The sequence below is a fragment of the Cuculus canorus genome, chromosome 1 (assembly GCF_017976375.1).
Source record: "Cuculus canorus isolate bCucCan1 chromosome 1, bCucCan1.pri, whole genome shotgun sequence".
Lineage (NCBI taxonomy): Eukaryota > Metazoa > Chordata > Aves > Cuculiformes > Cuculidae > Cuculus > Cuculus canorus.
Genome location: NC_071401.1, coordinates 110,166,512 through 110,180,111, shown reverse-complemented (window position 1 = coordinate 110,180,111; position 13,600 = coordinate 110,166,512). Strand labels below are relative to the sequence as shown.

Below are 13,600 nucleotides of genomic sequence, written 5' to 3'. Positions count from 1 at the left end.
GCTGGGCTGGAGCAGGACTAGGGTACCCAACGTTCCGACTCTTGGCCGTTGAAGATCCACCAGTTGTCAGGGAACCCTTCGTAAACCATGCCTGAGCAGCAGTGCATGCCATTGCAGGGTGCACCGGGAAGGGGTTCTTTGTGTAACGGTGCTGGGGAGAACTGGTGCCTGCCAGACCCCCTCACATGCTGCCTCTGTTCCTTGGAACCTCACTACCTCTTCTGACTATGCTCCAATGTCCTGAGTAATATGTTGTTCTTCATGCTCAGCCTTAGGGCTGCCAGATCTGGGCACTCTGCATCCTCATGTTGGAGAGGAAATGTTGATTGGACAGGAGAGGTGAAGGAGGGGAGATGGTGGCAGAGTTTCTGAAAGGAATGGTGAGTCTGGCTGTGAGACGCTCCTCTCCTCTGGTCTGTAGCTGGTGGGGCTCGAGGGCACACAGGCACAGGTGTCACAGGAGGGCGCTTCATGTCCTCCCCTGCAGATGGGTATGCCCTGGGTCAACAGGCACAGCCTGAGCACACACACTGAGCGAGGTTTTGTCTCCAGCTCCTGCAGAGAGAGAGGATTTGGAAACTGTTGCGTCTCTCTGCATGCGGGGACAAGAGCTAAAGACGCCGCCGTATCATCTTTGAGGCTGTGTGACCACTTAGCTACCTGTGTGGAAGCTGCAGTCATTCTTGGGAAGCCGAGGAAGGTGATATGCCTCTGTTTGTCTGTGGTGGACTTGGAGCTAGATCCCCTGACTGCTGAAGCAGAGCTTGATCCCTGCTGATCCTTTCTAGTCTGGCACTCTTTTCTTCTTTTCCAGTTGCACCCATATTTGCTCCCTTAGCTATTGTGTGTCTGTGGGTTACATGTCACTGAGATGGCTGGCATGTGACAGTGGGAGAGTCTCATTTACTTTGCTCTTCCTGGAAATGATTTTCTCTGGAACTGGTCAACAGCTCATTGCCGTAAGATGCAAGTAGTATAATTTCACTGTGAAAAAAACCACTGGGTTTGGGTGTAGCCTCTTGCTAAGCTTGGTGTCTTAGACCACAGTGAATTAAGAAAGGGAAGCTTTTAAAGGACAAACTGTGAAAAAGCAGCTTCTTGCTGAGGGACGCGATGGGAAGATCTGGGATTAGAGAAGATGTGCAGGGAGAGAAAAGATTTGATAAGAGAACATCTAAATGCCTTTATCCTGAGGGTCTTGTGCAAGTGGGATTCAGGCATGAGCATCCATGCCTGTAGCTGGGAAAGGACTCTTTTGTCCCTCTCAAAACAGATGAGTTTCTTTTCCATGTTAATGACTTGCCTCATCCTTGTCCATTCCTCCCTCACAGTAACCAAACTGCAGGTCAGCAAGTCGAAGCGGAGCATCACTCTGGTGGAGAACCGGCCCATCCCCCTCAACTGCTCGGTGAAATCCCAGACCAGCCCTGACTCGCACTTTGCTGTGCTGTGGTATGTCCACAAGCCATCCGATGCTGATGGCAAGCTCATCCTGAAGACCACCCACAACTCAGCCTTCGAGTATGGTACCTACGCAGAGGAGGAAGGGCTGCGGGGCCGGCTGCAATTTGAGCGCTTGGCGTCGGGAGGGCTCTTCAGCCTGACGGTGCAGCGAGCGGAGGTCCGAGACAGCGGCAGCTACTACTGCCATGTAGAGGAGTGGCTGCTCAGTCCCAATCACGCCTGGTACAAGCTGGCAGAGGAGGTGTCAGGGCGGACGGAGGTCACTGTCAAACAGCCAGGTACCACATGCCATGCCAGCAGAGTCCTCTTGATATTGGTTCTTGTGCACAACTTGTGAGCCTACCAAGCTTTTTTAGGGCAACTGGGATCCTCTGCTCTTCTTTCCACTGCAGCCTTGTCGCCCCCTCCTTGTGTCCTCATGCCTTGCACAGAGGGACGTTTTCCTGCTTTGATGTGACCCTCCTCCATTTAGTCTGGGTTCGTGTGCATTTCACTGTCCCCACATGAAGGCTGTCTGTCCCCTATGATCTGGAGAGCCACTGTATCCAGCCAGGTTTATTTATCCTCAAGAGCATCATGTAGCAAGAGTGTCGACTAGCGACCTACTGAGAGACAACTGGTGTGTGCCTGCCTGAGAAAGCATTTTTATGTTTTGCACACAGTTTAATTTTACTCTGTGCCTGTATTCTGGCAGGCGCGGGGAGCCCTGTCTCTTTTCCCTCTGTGTTATACACATGAGATGCAAGTAACAAGTTTAATGAGGTGAGGAGCTGCCTCCCAGGAAGGGAGAAATACTCTCTGCTGGTGGTTTCTGTGGCAGAGAATATCAGTAGTGAAGGTGGGCTGGTGGAGGAGCTAAAGATAGCCCCCACAAGCTGGGGACAGAGCCCTCATTTTGTGCAGAGTAGGGAGGCAGGGAGACAAACACCATCTCTGATAGCCACCCAGACCACATGTGTGCTGCTAACGCAGAGCATCAGTACTTCACGAGGAAACCTGCCTTTTCCCCGCTTGCTCCAGGTGCCTGTTTCTGGAGGACAAAATTCCTCAAGCAGGAGGGATGTACCTGGATAGCAGGGCTGGACTAGGATGCTTAATGCATTTTCTTTGTCTGGGTGTGTCTGGCTAAACACAGATCCTGTGGATGGGGGTGTGAGAGGGATATTGAGTATGATGCCTGACGCAGCTTTGCCTGGTTGCAGTTGCACGGGGAGCATGGCAGGCCGGAGCGTGCTACTCACTGCCAGTCCCAGCTCCTGGTTTCTTTCTGCAGAGTCCCGAGATGGCTGTAGGATGGTCAAGGATGGGGAAGCTGTGATCTGCCCCCTCCTTTGCATTGCCTGCCACTCTCTGGGAAGTATGGCGCCCATTGCTTGCTGCAGCAGCCATAGCAGGGAAGTCCAGACTGTGCCCCTGGAAAGAAACTGTGAAGGAGTCAGGAGTGCAAACACGTCATTTCACATAAAAGAGCTGATTACAGTCACCCCCCTGTGTATCAATGAAATTGTGGAGCAAAAACCAGGGACATTCCCAAGGCAGCAAAACACCATGTGTGACTTTGCCCTCATGCCACTTCTCGTTTCGCAGTGGTGGTTCTCTATCATTGGCTGGCCGTTCTCAACCTTGTTTTTTTCCCTTTTCCCATTGCACGATGACTTGCTAGTTGGGGTGTGACTGGGCTAATGCCCTGTCGCAGGATGAGGATAAGAAAAGATTGAGGTGTGACCTCCCTTCATAAGGTGTCTATGCACTTAGGACCCCTCAGATTCTACTGGAAGATAGTGGGTTTCCAGTTCCCTGTGCTGAATGGGGCATTGTTGGTAGCTAGCCTGAGATTTTCAGAAGACCCTAAAAAGCACAAGTCCTATTTTCTTTTCCTCCTCTTTTTTTTTTTCTCCCATCCTTTTTTATCTCCCTTTCCTCGTTTCTTTCATTGCACCCCAGGGCTGTGACCATTCAAGAAGGGCTTGTGGGTGCACAAAGGATGCTTGCAGCCCTCAATCACCTTGTGTTTCTAATGGCCTTTTCCTCTAGATAACCGTCTGCAGGTGAACCAGACCCACAAGAACATCACGGTGCTGGAGAACCAGTGGGTGACACTGGAGTGCCTGGTCAGCAGCCGGACCAGTCCCTCATCCCAGCTCTCAGTGGAGTGGTATGTCTGGCGGCCAGGCCACCCAGAGAAGGAGGCAGTGGCCCGGCTGAGCCGTCAGAGTACGCTGCGCTATGGGGACCTGGTGGTGCAGGGTGACCTGCGGAGCCGGCTACACATGGAGAGCCCATCCCCAGGTCTCTACCTCCTCTCCATCCAAAACGCTACTGTGCGGGACAGTGGTGTCTATGACTGCCGTGTGGAGGAGTGGCTCCTCGACCCCAGTGACCGGTGGTACAAGCGAGCAGAGGACCTCTCTGGACTCATCACCCTCGCTGTCAAGCAGCCAGGTGAGGAAGATCTCATGCCAACAGCTTTGAACAGCAGTCTGCCCTCTTGGACCAAACACAAGTCACCGTCTCTCTGTCCTCAACAGCAAGTCTGGACAGAGGGCAGAACCATTGCCCTACGGACCATACTAATGCCTTCTTGCATGTCTTCTTGGGTACACTCTTGCTTTTCTGGAAGGAGTGTGGAGCAAGCCCTGCAAACACAGCTAGATGGGCTTGGCATTTTGTCACCACTGCATATGTAATTTTTTTTTTTTTTCAGCACTTTTGGCTGACTCAGTAGGATAGGCTTCCAATTGTATTCATGTTTTGATTGAGAATGAGATAGAAGAAACGTATCTGTGCTTCCCAGATGTGCACTCTAGGGGCAGGATCGCTGTGTGAAAAGACGGCAGCAGAGGTGATCAAGACCCTTGCTGGTGTCCAGGCAGTTTCTCATGATGCTGCTCCGTGTTCTGCAGGTGAAGAAGTAGATGAGAGTGTGCAGCTCCAAGGGTTCATCTGTTGGCTGGGACAAGAGCTCGGGCTTCATGATAGTGCAGGAGCTGGCTGTGAAGAGCCTGCCTCTTTATGGACAAGGGCATTCTTACGGGCCTCCTGGCCACCCTCTTGCTGGTGGTAGTGGTTCAGGTAGATCCTGCTGCCTCACGCCACTGTTTTGGCTGTGCCCAAGCGTAGGAAGGCAGACATCAGGGATCGCCACAGATGCTTCATGTTCCTTCCAGGGTCTAGTAGGGGAAAAATGCTACAGAAGTTCAAACCAGGAAGGAAATTTTACATTTAAAGATTTGTAAATTGATGAGACTAGACTAGAATATTTCAGTTGAAAGGGACCTACAACGATCATCTAGTCTGACTGCCTGACGCCTTCAGGGCTGACCAAAAGCTAAAGCACATTATTAAGGGAATTACTGAAGTGCCTCTTAAACACTGTCAGGCTTGGGGCATCAACTACCTCGCTAGGAAGGCTGTTGCACTGTTTGACCACCTCTGGGTTAAGAAATGCTCCGTTGTGTCCAGTCTAAACTTCCCCTGGTGCAGCTTTGAGCCATTCCCAGGTGTCCTGTCACTTGATCCCAGGGAGAAGAGATCAGCACTGGTCTTTCCGCTTCCCCTCCTCAGGAAGCTGTAGAGAGAAATGAGGTCCCTCTTAAGCCTCTTTTTCTCCAAACTAGACTAACCCAAAGTCCTTAGCTCCTCCTTATAGGAAATGCCTTCCAGCCCCTTCACCAGCTTTCTTGCCCTCCTCTGGATTCATTCAAGGGCTTAACATCTTCGTGAATTGTGGGGCCCAAACTGCACACAGTGCTCGAGGTAAGGCTGCACTAGTGCTGAATGCAGCAGGATAATCATCTCTTTTGACCTTCTGATTGTGCCATGTTTGATGCACCTCAGGATACGGTATCTCTCTTGGCTGCCAGGGCTCACTGCTGACTCACATTGAGCCTGCTCTCCACCAGCATCCTCAGATCCCTTTTTGCAGGGCTGCCGTCCAGCCACTCCTCTCCCAGTTCATATTTGTGCACAGCCTTACGCTGTCCTGGGTGCAGAATCCAAATCCAGCATCTGAACTTGTTAAATGTCATCCCATTAATGATTGCCCAATGCTCCAGTCAATCTAGATCTCTCTGCAAAGCCTCTTTCTGTCAAAAGAGTCAACAGCACCTCCCAGATTAGTATCATCAGCAAACTTGCTAATGGCACAGTTCAACTCCTGCATCCAAATCATTTTGATAAGTATCTTGAACAGAACTGGCCCTAGAATTGAGCCCTGAGGAATACCACTGGTGATTGGTCGCCAGTCAATTGTAGCTGCATTCACTACAACCCATTCAGCCCAACCCTTCGGCCAGTTGTTCACCCAGTGCACCATGAATCCACTGATCTCACAGTTGGACACCTTGTCCAGAAGGATGTTGTGAAGGACAGTATCAAAAAGCCTTGCTTAAAATTCAGAAAAACTACATGCAGTGCCTTCCCTTAATCCAGTGGGAAAGTGACCTTATAATAGAAGGATATCAAATTAGTTAAACAGGACTTTCCCTTTGTGAACCCATGTTGACTGTGCCTGATGATAGCATTATTCCTTATATGCCTTTCAGTAGTACCCAGTGTGATCTTCTCCATAATTTTTCCAGGAACTGAGGTTAAACAATAGCTTTGTAGTTCCCTGGGTCTTCCCTCACACCCTTTTTGTAAATTGGAATAACATTGGCTAGCTTCCAGTCTGCAGGGACCTCTGCAGACTCCCAAGATCAATGACGATCAAGACGGGTCCTGCCATAACATCCGCTAGCTCCTTCAGTGCTCTGGCCCCTAGGACTTGCGAACATTCAGCTGATACAGCTGGTGCTTTACAATTTTAGTGTCCGCAAATGGAAAGTCATGGTTCCCACACCTGTGGTCCCCTGACATACAGCGCAGTGGAATTGCCCGCTCCCGTGCTTCTGAAAGGTGGATTTTAAAAACTGGCCAGCACTTGTGGACTTCTGAGCTCCCAAAAGCACATTCCCAGGGTACTCTTAAGTTTCATCTGCTCTAACAACAGCTGAGCTACAATGACAATTTAGCTTGGAAAATATAGATTGCCTGGTTTTTGAGGCATATAACTCAAGATTAAATAACTGTCTTAGAAGCTGAAAGTCAAATAACAGTTATGGTCCTCATTAGCGGGGTGCTTTCCAGCATGTGAAGCAACCCCTCTGCAAGTACCGCTGTGTTGCTTTATGCCTGCCTATTCAGGTGTCAGCCTCGTAACTCTGCAATGGAGCTGGCAAAAGGGTAAGATTCTGGAAAGGTTTCAGACGTCATTCCTGGCTGAGAAGATCTGTACTGTAAAGGAGAAGCTCTCTTGGGTGACAGAACAGCTCTTACCTGCTAGGTACTGGTTTGGAAGAGTTTGCAGGCAAATATTGCTTGAGCAGAGATTCCCCCCCCCGACAGTCCTTGTACCCTGTATGCCCACATCGTTGTAAGTGCAGTTCTTCATCCAGGCTGAGAATTGCCAGCCGTGATGGAGGGGGTAGTGAACAGCAGGGGAAATTCTTGAGTCTGGTTGTGGATTGCAGAAGGATGTGGAGTGGGAAGAAGAGGAGGAGTTGAGAGTGCACTAATTCAAGATATTTTTCTTCTGAAGAGTGCTTTGTTGTTGTTTGTTTTTCTTTCATAGCAGCCAGTACTTAACAAAATGACTAAACTTGCTTGTGCCTTGTGCCTCATTAGTGAGGATCTCCGTGCTCATCTTTCAGGACTATAATCACAAGCAAAGGTGGGGGGGAAGAATCCTCTCAGCACCTTTAGACAGCACTTCTCCTCTTGCTGCTTAACCTGCTGAGATGGGGGAGGCTTTGTGTTGGTTTTGACAAGCCATTTCCTTCCCTTTCTCTTTTTTACCTCAGCAGTCCCCAAAATCTTGGGACTCCCCTCATTCCTGTTTCTGTTCAGGAATCTTCCTAGGGAAGATGTGAACTGAAAATATTTGTGTTGCTTGTGGCCTGAAGAACTCTGGCCTTAATGTGGATTTTTCTTATGGGACCATTTAAAAAGTGTTGGGCAGGTGCTATAATGAGGAGCCTCACTGGGCATAGCAGTCCTGTGGCTAATGAGAGCTGGGGGGCAGCAGCCTCCTCCCGCAGGAGTACCTGGGATCTGCACAGGGGAGGGCCTACCCAGCTGTCTTTGCTGGATGAGAAAGCACCTCTCTCTTCAGTGAGCTATTGACTTGCCCTTCCTGCTCAGCTCCTACATTGGAAAGGGCTTTTTAATCTTTAAATGAATGCTTAGATCCAGACTGATTGTGATCCCTGGAGTATGCGTTCCCTGGCAAGATGACTAAACCAAATGTTAATTGCTCTTGAAGTCAGCCTTTAATCAACTCATCTTGGGTTCTGGCCGCTATATCTCAGTTAGGTAAAAACATCTCTTTATCCTTGCAGCAAACACTAGAGGGGAAAAAAAAAAACACAAGAAAGGGAGATTTTTGGAAGCACCCTTGCTGTGTCTGTTGTGCTGAGGACATCTCCATGGAGGAACCTCTTACCTAAATAACTTCCCAAATTGCTGGAAAAAATCCTCTCCTCTTCTCTCATACCTATTTTCAAGTCCTTTGAGCACTGTCAAAGAAATAAAAAATAACTATGGAGTGCAGTGCTCTTCGTACTAGTAGCTGGGGAGCAGTAGTATCTTGCTCCTCAGCAAACGCACAAAACCTTGGTATTTCCTAACATGTTCTTGTAGCACGTCTGGATGAGCCGCAGCAGCTTTCTCCTCTTGCACACATGCCTGTTAGTAAGTGCTACGTGGGCATGGTGGTAGCGTGGCACTTGCATCCAAGCTCCCATTTGACACTCTGCCAGGCAGTGGGCGGTGAGATGAGGATGGTGCACCTACAGGCTTGACCACAAGATACCTATGGGCCTTGGCAGGCTGCATCAAGCCTTTGGGTTTTGCTTGGATTGCCCCTTGCACCGGAGTTGTGATAGTCAGTTTGTGGGCAGGGGTGGCTTTGACGATAGTATTTCGCTCGGCACTCACCTCTCCCCTTTTGTTATCTCAGATCCCACCTTGCAGGTGGACACAGCCACTGCCAACCTGACAGTGCAGGAAAAGGAGTCCTTCCCGCTGGACTGCAGCATCTTGTCCCGCTCCAGCCCAGAGTCCCACTTTGCGGTGACGTGGTACAACCTGCGGGCCAAAGAGGTTGGTGGCCACACAGAGGACAATGAAGAGGAGGAGGAGGAGAAGGAGGCAGTGCTGAGCGTTGGCCCTGATGCCGTTTTCAGCCCCGAGGCCAGTCGCTGGGAAGGCCGCCTGCGCTTCCAGAGGCTCTCGGCAGTGCTCTTCCGTCTGACTGTGCTGCAAGCCGGTGGTGCTGACACAGGCAACTACTCATGCCATGTGGAGGAGTGGCTGGCAGACCCCAACGGTGTGTGGTACCGGCTGGCAGAGGAGGAGTCAGGGACAGTCGCCGTCCATGTGCAGGATGCAGGTGAGAAGAGGTGACAGCCTTCTTGGGGGCATCGCCCTGGCATCCTCGGTGTCTTTGGTTCAGCCAAGATGAAAAGGCCAAGGAGGGAGTGGGGTCAGGTCTCGCCTGCACCAGAGCGTATCTGTGGTGCCAGTACTTTTCAGCTCGGTGGCTTGAGGCCAGCTCTTGGCTGGACTTTTACATCTGCACTGTTCTTAGCTCTGTGCTAGGGCTGCCTGTCCCACAGCACTTACTGCCTGGTGTGTCCCAGGTCAGTGGGGGGCAGACGTTGACCTCCACACTGGGGTTTAGCCTTTCCCTTTAGGAAGCACATAGAAGGTGATTTAGCTCTACACAGGGGTACAGGCCATAGTATAAAGGTCTCCTCCTGAGCTCCTAGTAACTCCTGAAGCCACTGGATGGTCTAGAAGCCCCAGAGACAGCTGAGGTCATGACAGTTTTGAGAGCCCTTACGGGAGATACCCTGGGGTGCTCCCTCCGTGTGCCATCACTGAGAGAAATGATGATTTGCAAAGCTCCCTGCTTTATAAAATATCAGAAAATCCACACCAGGGAGGACTCTTTTTAGCACTCATGAAACTCTTGGGGAGAATAAAGCCAAACCATGCCTTGCAATAGCTTTTTCTGCTTTTCTGTTTACTGATATTGGTGTTTTTCTCAGAGCTGCACTTCCTGTACACACAGATTAATGGGCATCTGTTTTTATGTTTCTGAATAAGTTTGTAGGCCATGCGTTGTGGAGAAGCTGTGAAATGTGACCATCCTGTGTCTCTTTCTAGGCTCCACTCTGCAGTCTGTCATCTGCTCCAATGACGCACTCTTCTACTTTGTGTTCTTCTACCCCTTCCCTATCTTCGGTATCTTGATCATCACAATCCTCCTCGTGCGGTTCAAGAGCCGAAACTCTAACAAGAACTCAGAGGGCAAGAACGGGGTTCCCTTGCTGTGGATCAAAGAGCCTCACCTCAACTACTCTCCTACTTGCCTAGAGCCGCCAGTCCTCAGCATCCATCCAGGAACCATGGACTAAAGACACAGAGGTGCCCGAGGGGGATGCACAGAGACAGAAAGCAGAGACACACCAGAAACACTAAGGAATAGTGTTTTTTGTTGTTCTTGTTTCATTTTTTTCAGTGTCTGTGTGCCAGTGCAGCAGCTGAGCTCTGCAGAGTGCCCAGCCAGCAGGGATGGGAAGGTCCGAGGCTTTCTCCAGTGTCTGTGGGAACACACTCCATCACCCTGATGGACGGAAGGTCCCTGCACTTGCTGTACATAGCGGATATTCCTCTCTGATTAATTTGGCTTCCATCAGTTGCTGTCTTTTGGGCCATTACTTTTTTATTGTTGTTTCTTTTTCATTCACTCAAAGAACTGTAGGTGTCCCCTGCCCTCCAGACAGTGAGAAGTTCCCAGGGGACTCTTTGTCCTGGGACAATCTCTTTGGAAGTACATGTTTTCCAAAACAGACTATAGTTTTCCTCCTGAGACTCTGTGCCACAGTGAAGAAGATCTTACCCAAGCTGCGCTGAGCTAGCTCCTCCCTCTTCCAAAGCAAAGCCAGGTCCACTTCTGGAGGGATTAGCTGGGCTGTTGGGAGGTCCATCTCAAAGACTGGCTGTAGCCTCAGCATCTCCTTGCCTCCATCTTACTGTTCCCTCAGGAGAGGGCATTTCACCTTCTGGGAGCATCCCCAGGTCTTGGAGAGACTGGATATTCAGTGTGCTTGTGGGTATAACGAAAGCAATTTAATTTGTCTCCAGGAACTGAAGCAGGGGGATGGAAGGAGGACACCTGGGAGCCCTGACTTTGTTGGTAGCGGAGCGTTCTCTTATGGTCCAGCTTACCAGATAGGTGCTCCTCCCTGGTGTCCATGCTGTCACCTCTGATAAGGTGGGCCCCTTCTGTGCTCTGGTTGCCTGGTGACGAGTGGCTGAATCCAATTTCTGAAGACTTCAACATGACCAAAGTAATGACTCTAGAAAGCGGGAAAGGGGAAGCTCTACAGTTGAGTCCACAGCCCCTGGATGGTTCAGCCAAGGAGCCTGGTCACAGCCATACCACACGGTGGGGATGTGCAATTAACCACCACATCACGAGTTTTCCTATGGCGTACACTACTTCCCAGTGCAAGCTTGGACAAGGCAAGGAGCCTGCATCAGCACCCTTGGGTCTTCCCTGTCCCCTTGAGCCAAGAGATATCTTCTTCTGCGTGTGTGCGTGCATCTGCCGTTTTTCATTTCTGGGGCTTTAGGAGGAGAAGCCATTCCTGCATAAGCTCCCCCTCCTGGCAAAGTCACCTGCTTTTGTCATAGGCAGACGCTGTGGCAGGAAATACTGTTCTTTCTGTGAAAGATATGGCTCTTGTGAACTAAATCAGGGCTCTCTCTGTGTGGGGCACCTGAGCTGCCGTGCTCCATTATGCCAAGTACCCCTGCCCTGTGTTGTTGTAGGAAACCGCCTCCTCCCTCATATGCCCTAAGCATTATGTCTGGCAGAAGAAAATGTTTGCCAAAAACGGCCTTTTGTTGTCTTCCTTGATGTCTTCCTGCCAAATCCAGCCATTTGGTTTTTGCAGTATGGATGAAACCCAACTGGGGCGGATGAGTGCAGCCACAAGACTCACCCCGCCGCATGCACATGAGGTGCCATACCCACAGCTATCATCCTCTTCAGAAGGGTCAGACTGCTCTTTGTGAAGAGAAGGGGACCTCAGCAGATGCTCTGTAGCACTAGTCAGTTAGACCCTGATGCCTTGATGTTTCAGAGGTGGTGAAGCCTCGGGTGGTGGATCTGCACCGCACATCCTCTTTTCCAGCTGGGAAAGGACCCACATGGCTGCAGACCATGCTATGCGAGGGTATTGGAAGTCTGCCACTTCTGTATCTTCACCAGACACCAAAATGGCATTGGTTTCTTCTTCCGCTTGGAAGCCCAAATTTCACTCATCCCACTGTGAAGTCTGCCTCCACGAGTCATATCTACCTACCCCCAGCATATGCATAATATTACATTCCATATATATATATATATAATATATATACGTATGACACACCCACACGCTTGTCTTCCCTTTTTGAATAAGGGTGTCTGCAAATAGACGAGTGGGATGGGAAGTGGATGGAAATGAAGAACCAGGCGCAAACAGCAGCAACTGCAGTCAGTGGGTATTGTTTCATAAATGTAGTGTCTCCTGTACATACTGCCTCCAGGCAGGAACTGCAATTCATTTCATCTTTAAAGCAAAGAAGGAAAATTAAGTTGGCGGGAGCTGTTCTTTCCTGGAAGAGCACTGCGCTGCGTTCGAGCCACGCTCCTCCTCGCCAGCCTGTCTGCCCCCATGCAGGCTCTTCTGGAGGGCTGTCCCATGGCCCTGTCCCCCTGGGTGAAATGGGTTCCTTCCCAGCTTGGCAATTCCTGTACCAAGCCCAGGCTTTCCTGGGAAGTGGCTCCCAGGGTGGTCCCTGAATGTACCTGGCCGGTGACATTTCGCTGTTGCTCTGGCAGTGCATTGCCCAGTCTCAGACTTCTCTCTGTTTTTATAAGGCAGACTCTTCCCGTAGCGAGTTATAACATGGAGCTTTTCAAACCACTCTCTCCGCTGTAACTTTCTGTAACAATCCCAAGAAGAAAGAGAGATACCCTATCCATGCATGATGTGGAAATATGTTTGGGACTTTTTTTTAAAAAAAAAAAAAAACAAACAAACAAAAAAACTTTGTACTATGTTGCACTAAAACATGTTTTATACAACACACCTGAGAGCTGTAGTAAACTGTGTTGAAATTGTGAATCTTATTGCTGCTGGTTTTTGTCATGCTTGGGCTTTCATTACGCCTTTATGCACACTCCCTGCATAAAGGTGTGCTGAACTCCTGTCACAGTTTAGTCCCACCTGGCCAAATTCGGCAGCTAAAACTGTACAGTTGAGCATCCAGAATCCCTTCCCCCTTACCACCCCACAGGGAAAGGGAAACGAGAGTAAGAACACAGGTTGGAAACTAAACCTTCAGCTTCAATGAAATTATAACAACAATAATAATAATAATAATAATGAAAATAATTATAAAGTAATAAAATATATATGAGTTTATGAGATCATGCACCTACCCTGCCCCTCGATGACTATACATCACCACAAATGCTGCAGAGCAGACATGAGGGCATGGGTCCATGGCTAGGAGGGGGCTGGACTCAGGAACTTGATTTAGGAACGCACAGGTCGAGGATCGGGAACAACCAGACAGACGAGGTCCTTACTGGATGTTAGCCATCACAGAAGAGAGAGAGACCCTTGCGATCTCTTGCATTCATACTGAGTATGACTTACATGGGATGGAATATTGTGCTGGTCAGTTTAGAGTCGCCTGCCCTATTCGCTCCTCCTCGCAGGCGCAGCCCCTTTTCTGCCAGCTTGAGGATGGCCTTGGTCAAGTATAAGCATTGGCCTTTCTGCATACCAGTGTCCTGTGTTGTCAGATGTAGAGAACGCTGCCTCAAAAACATGCAGTTAACTTTCAGAAAAACAAAGTTACTGACAGCAACCGAGCTAGTCGCAGAATTGACTGTAATTTACCTGGAACTTCAACAACTCCTAAACCCTCTCCCCTCTTCGGGCAGCCTCTCCCAGCACCCCTATTCCCTGATGCATCAACTCTCCTTCTGCCTCGGCAGCACATCTCTCTTGCAGGCTGGAGCTTGCAGACCCCT

At 49.8% G+C, this 13,600-nt stretch overlaps 1 protein-coding gene across 2 annotated transcripts in view; it reads left to right on the top strand.

The window, feature by feature from the left end:
* The window catches only part of IGSF3 (immunoglobulin superfamily member 3), a 101,915-nt gene extending 89,056 nt beyond the window's left edge, over positions 1-12,859 (top strand). Inside the window, exons 7-10 of one of the 2 annotated variants that reach the window (XM_054067962.1) lie at positions 1,332-1,742; positions 3,499-3,906; positions 8,462-8,893; positions 9,673-12,859. In XM_054067962.1, the coding sequence (XP_053923937.1) occupies positions 1,332-1,742; positions 3,499-3,906; positions 8,462-8,893; positions 9,673-9,923 (1,502 nt within the window). In that variant the 3' untranslated portion in view covers positions 9,924-12,859. The remainder of the gene's footprint in view (positions 1-1,331; positions 1,743-3,498; positions 3,907-8,461; positions 8,894-9,672) is intronic. The other variant, XM_054067958.1, reaches the window with a different exon arrangement.
* The last annotated feature ends 741 nt before the right edge of the window (positions 12,860-13,600 follow it).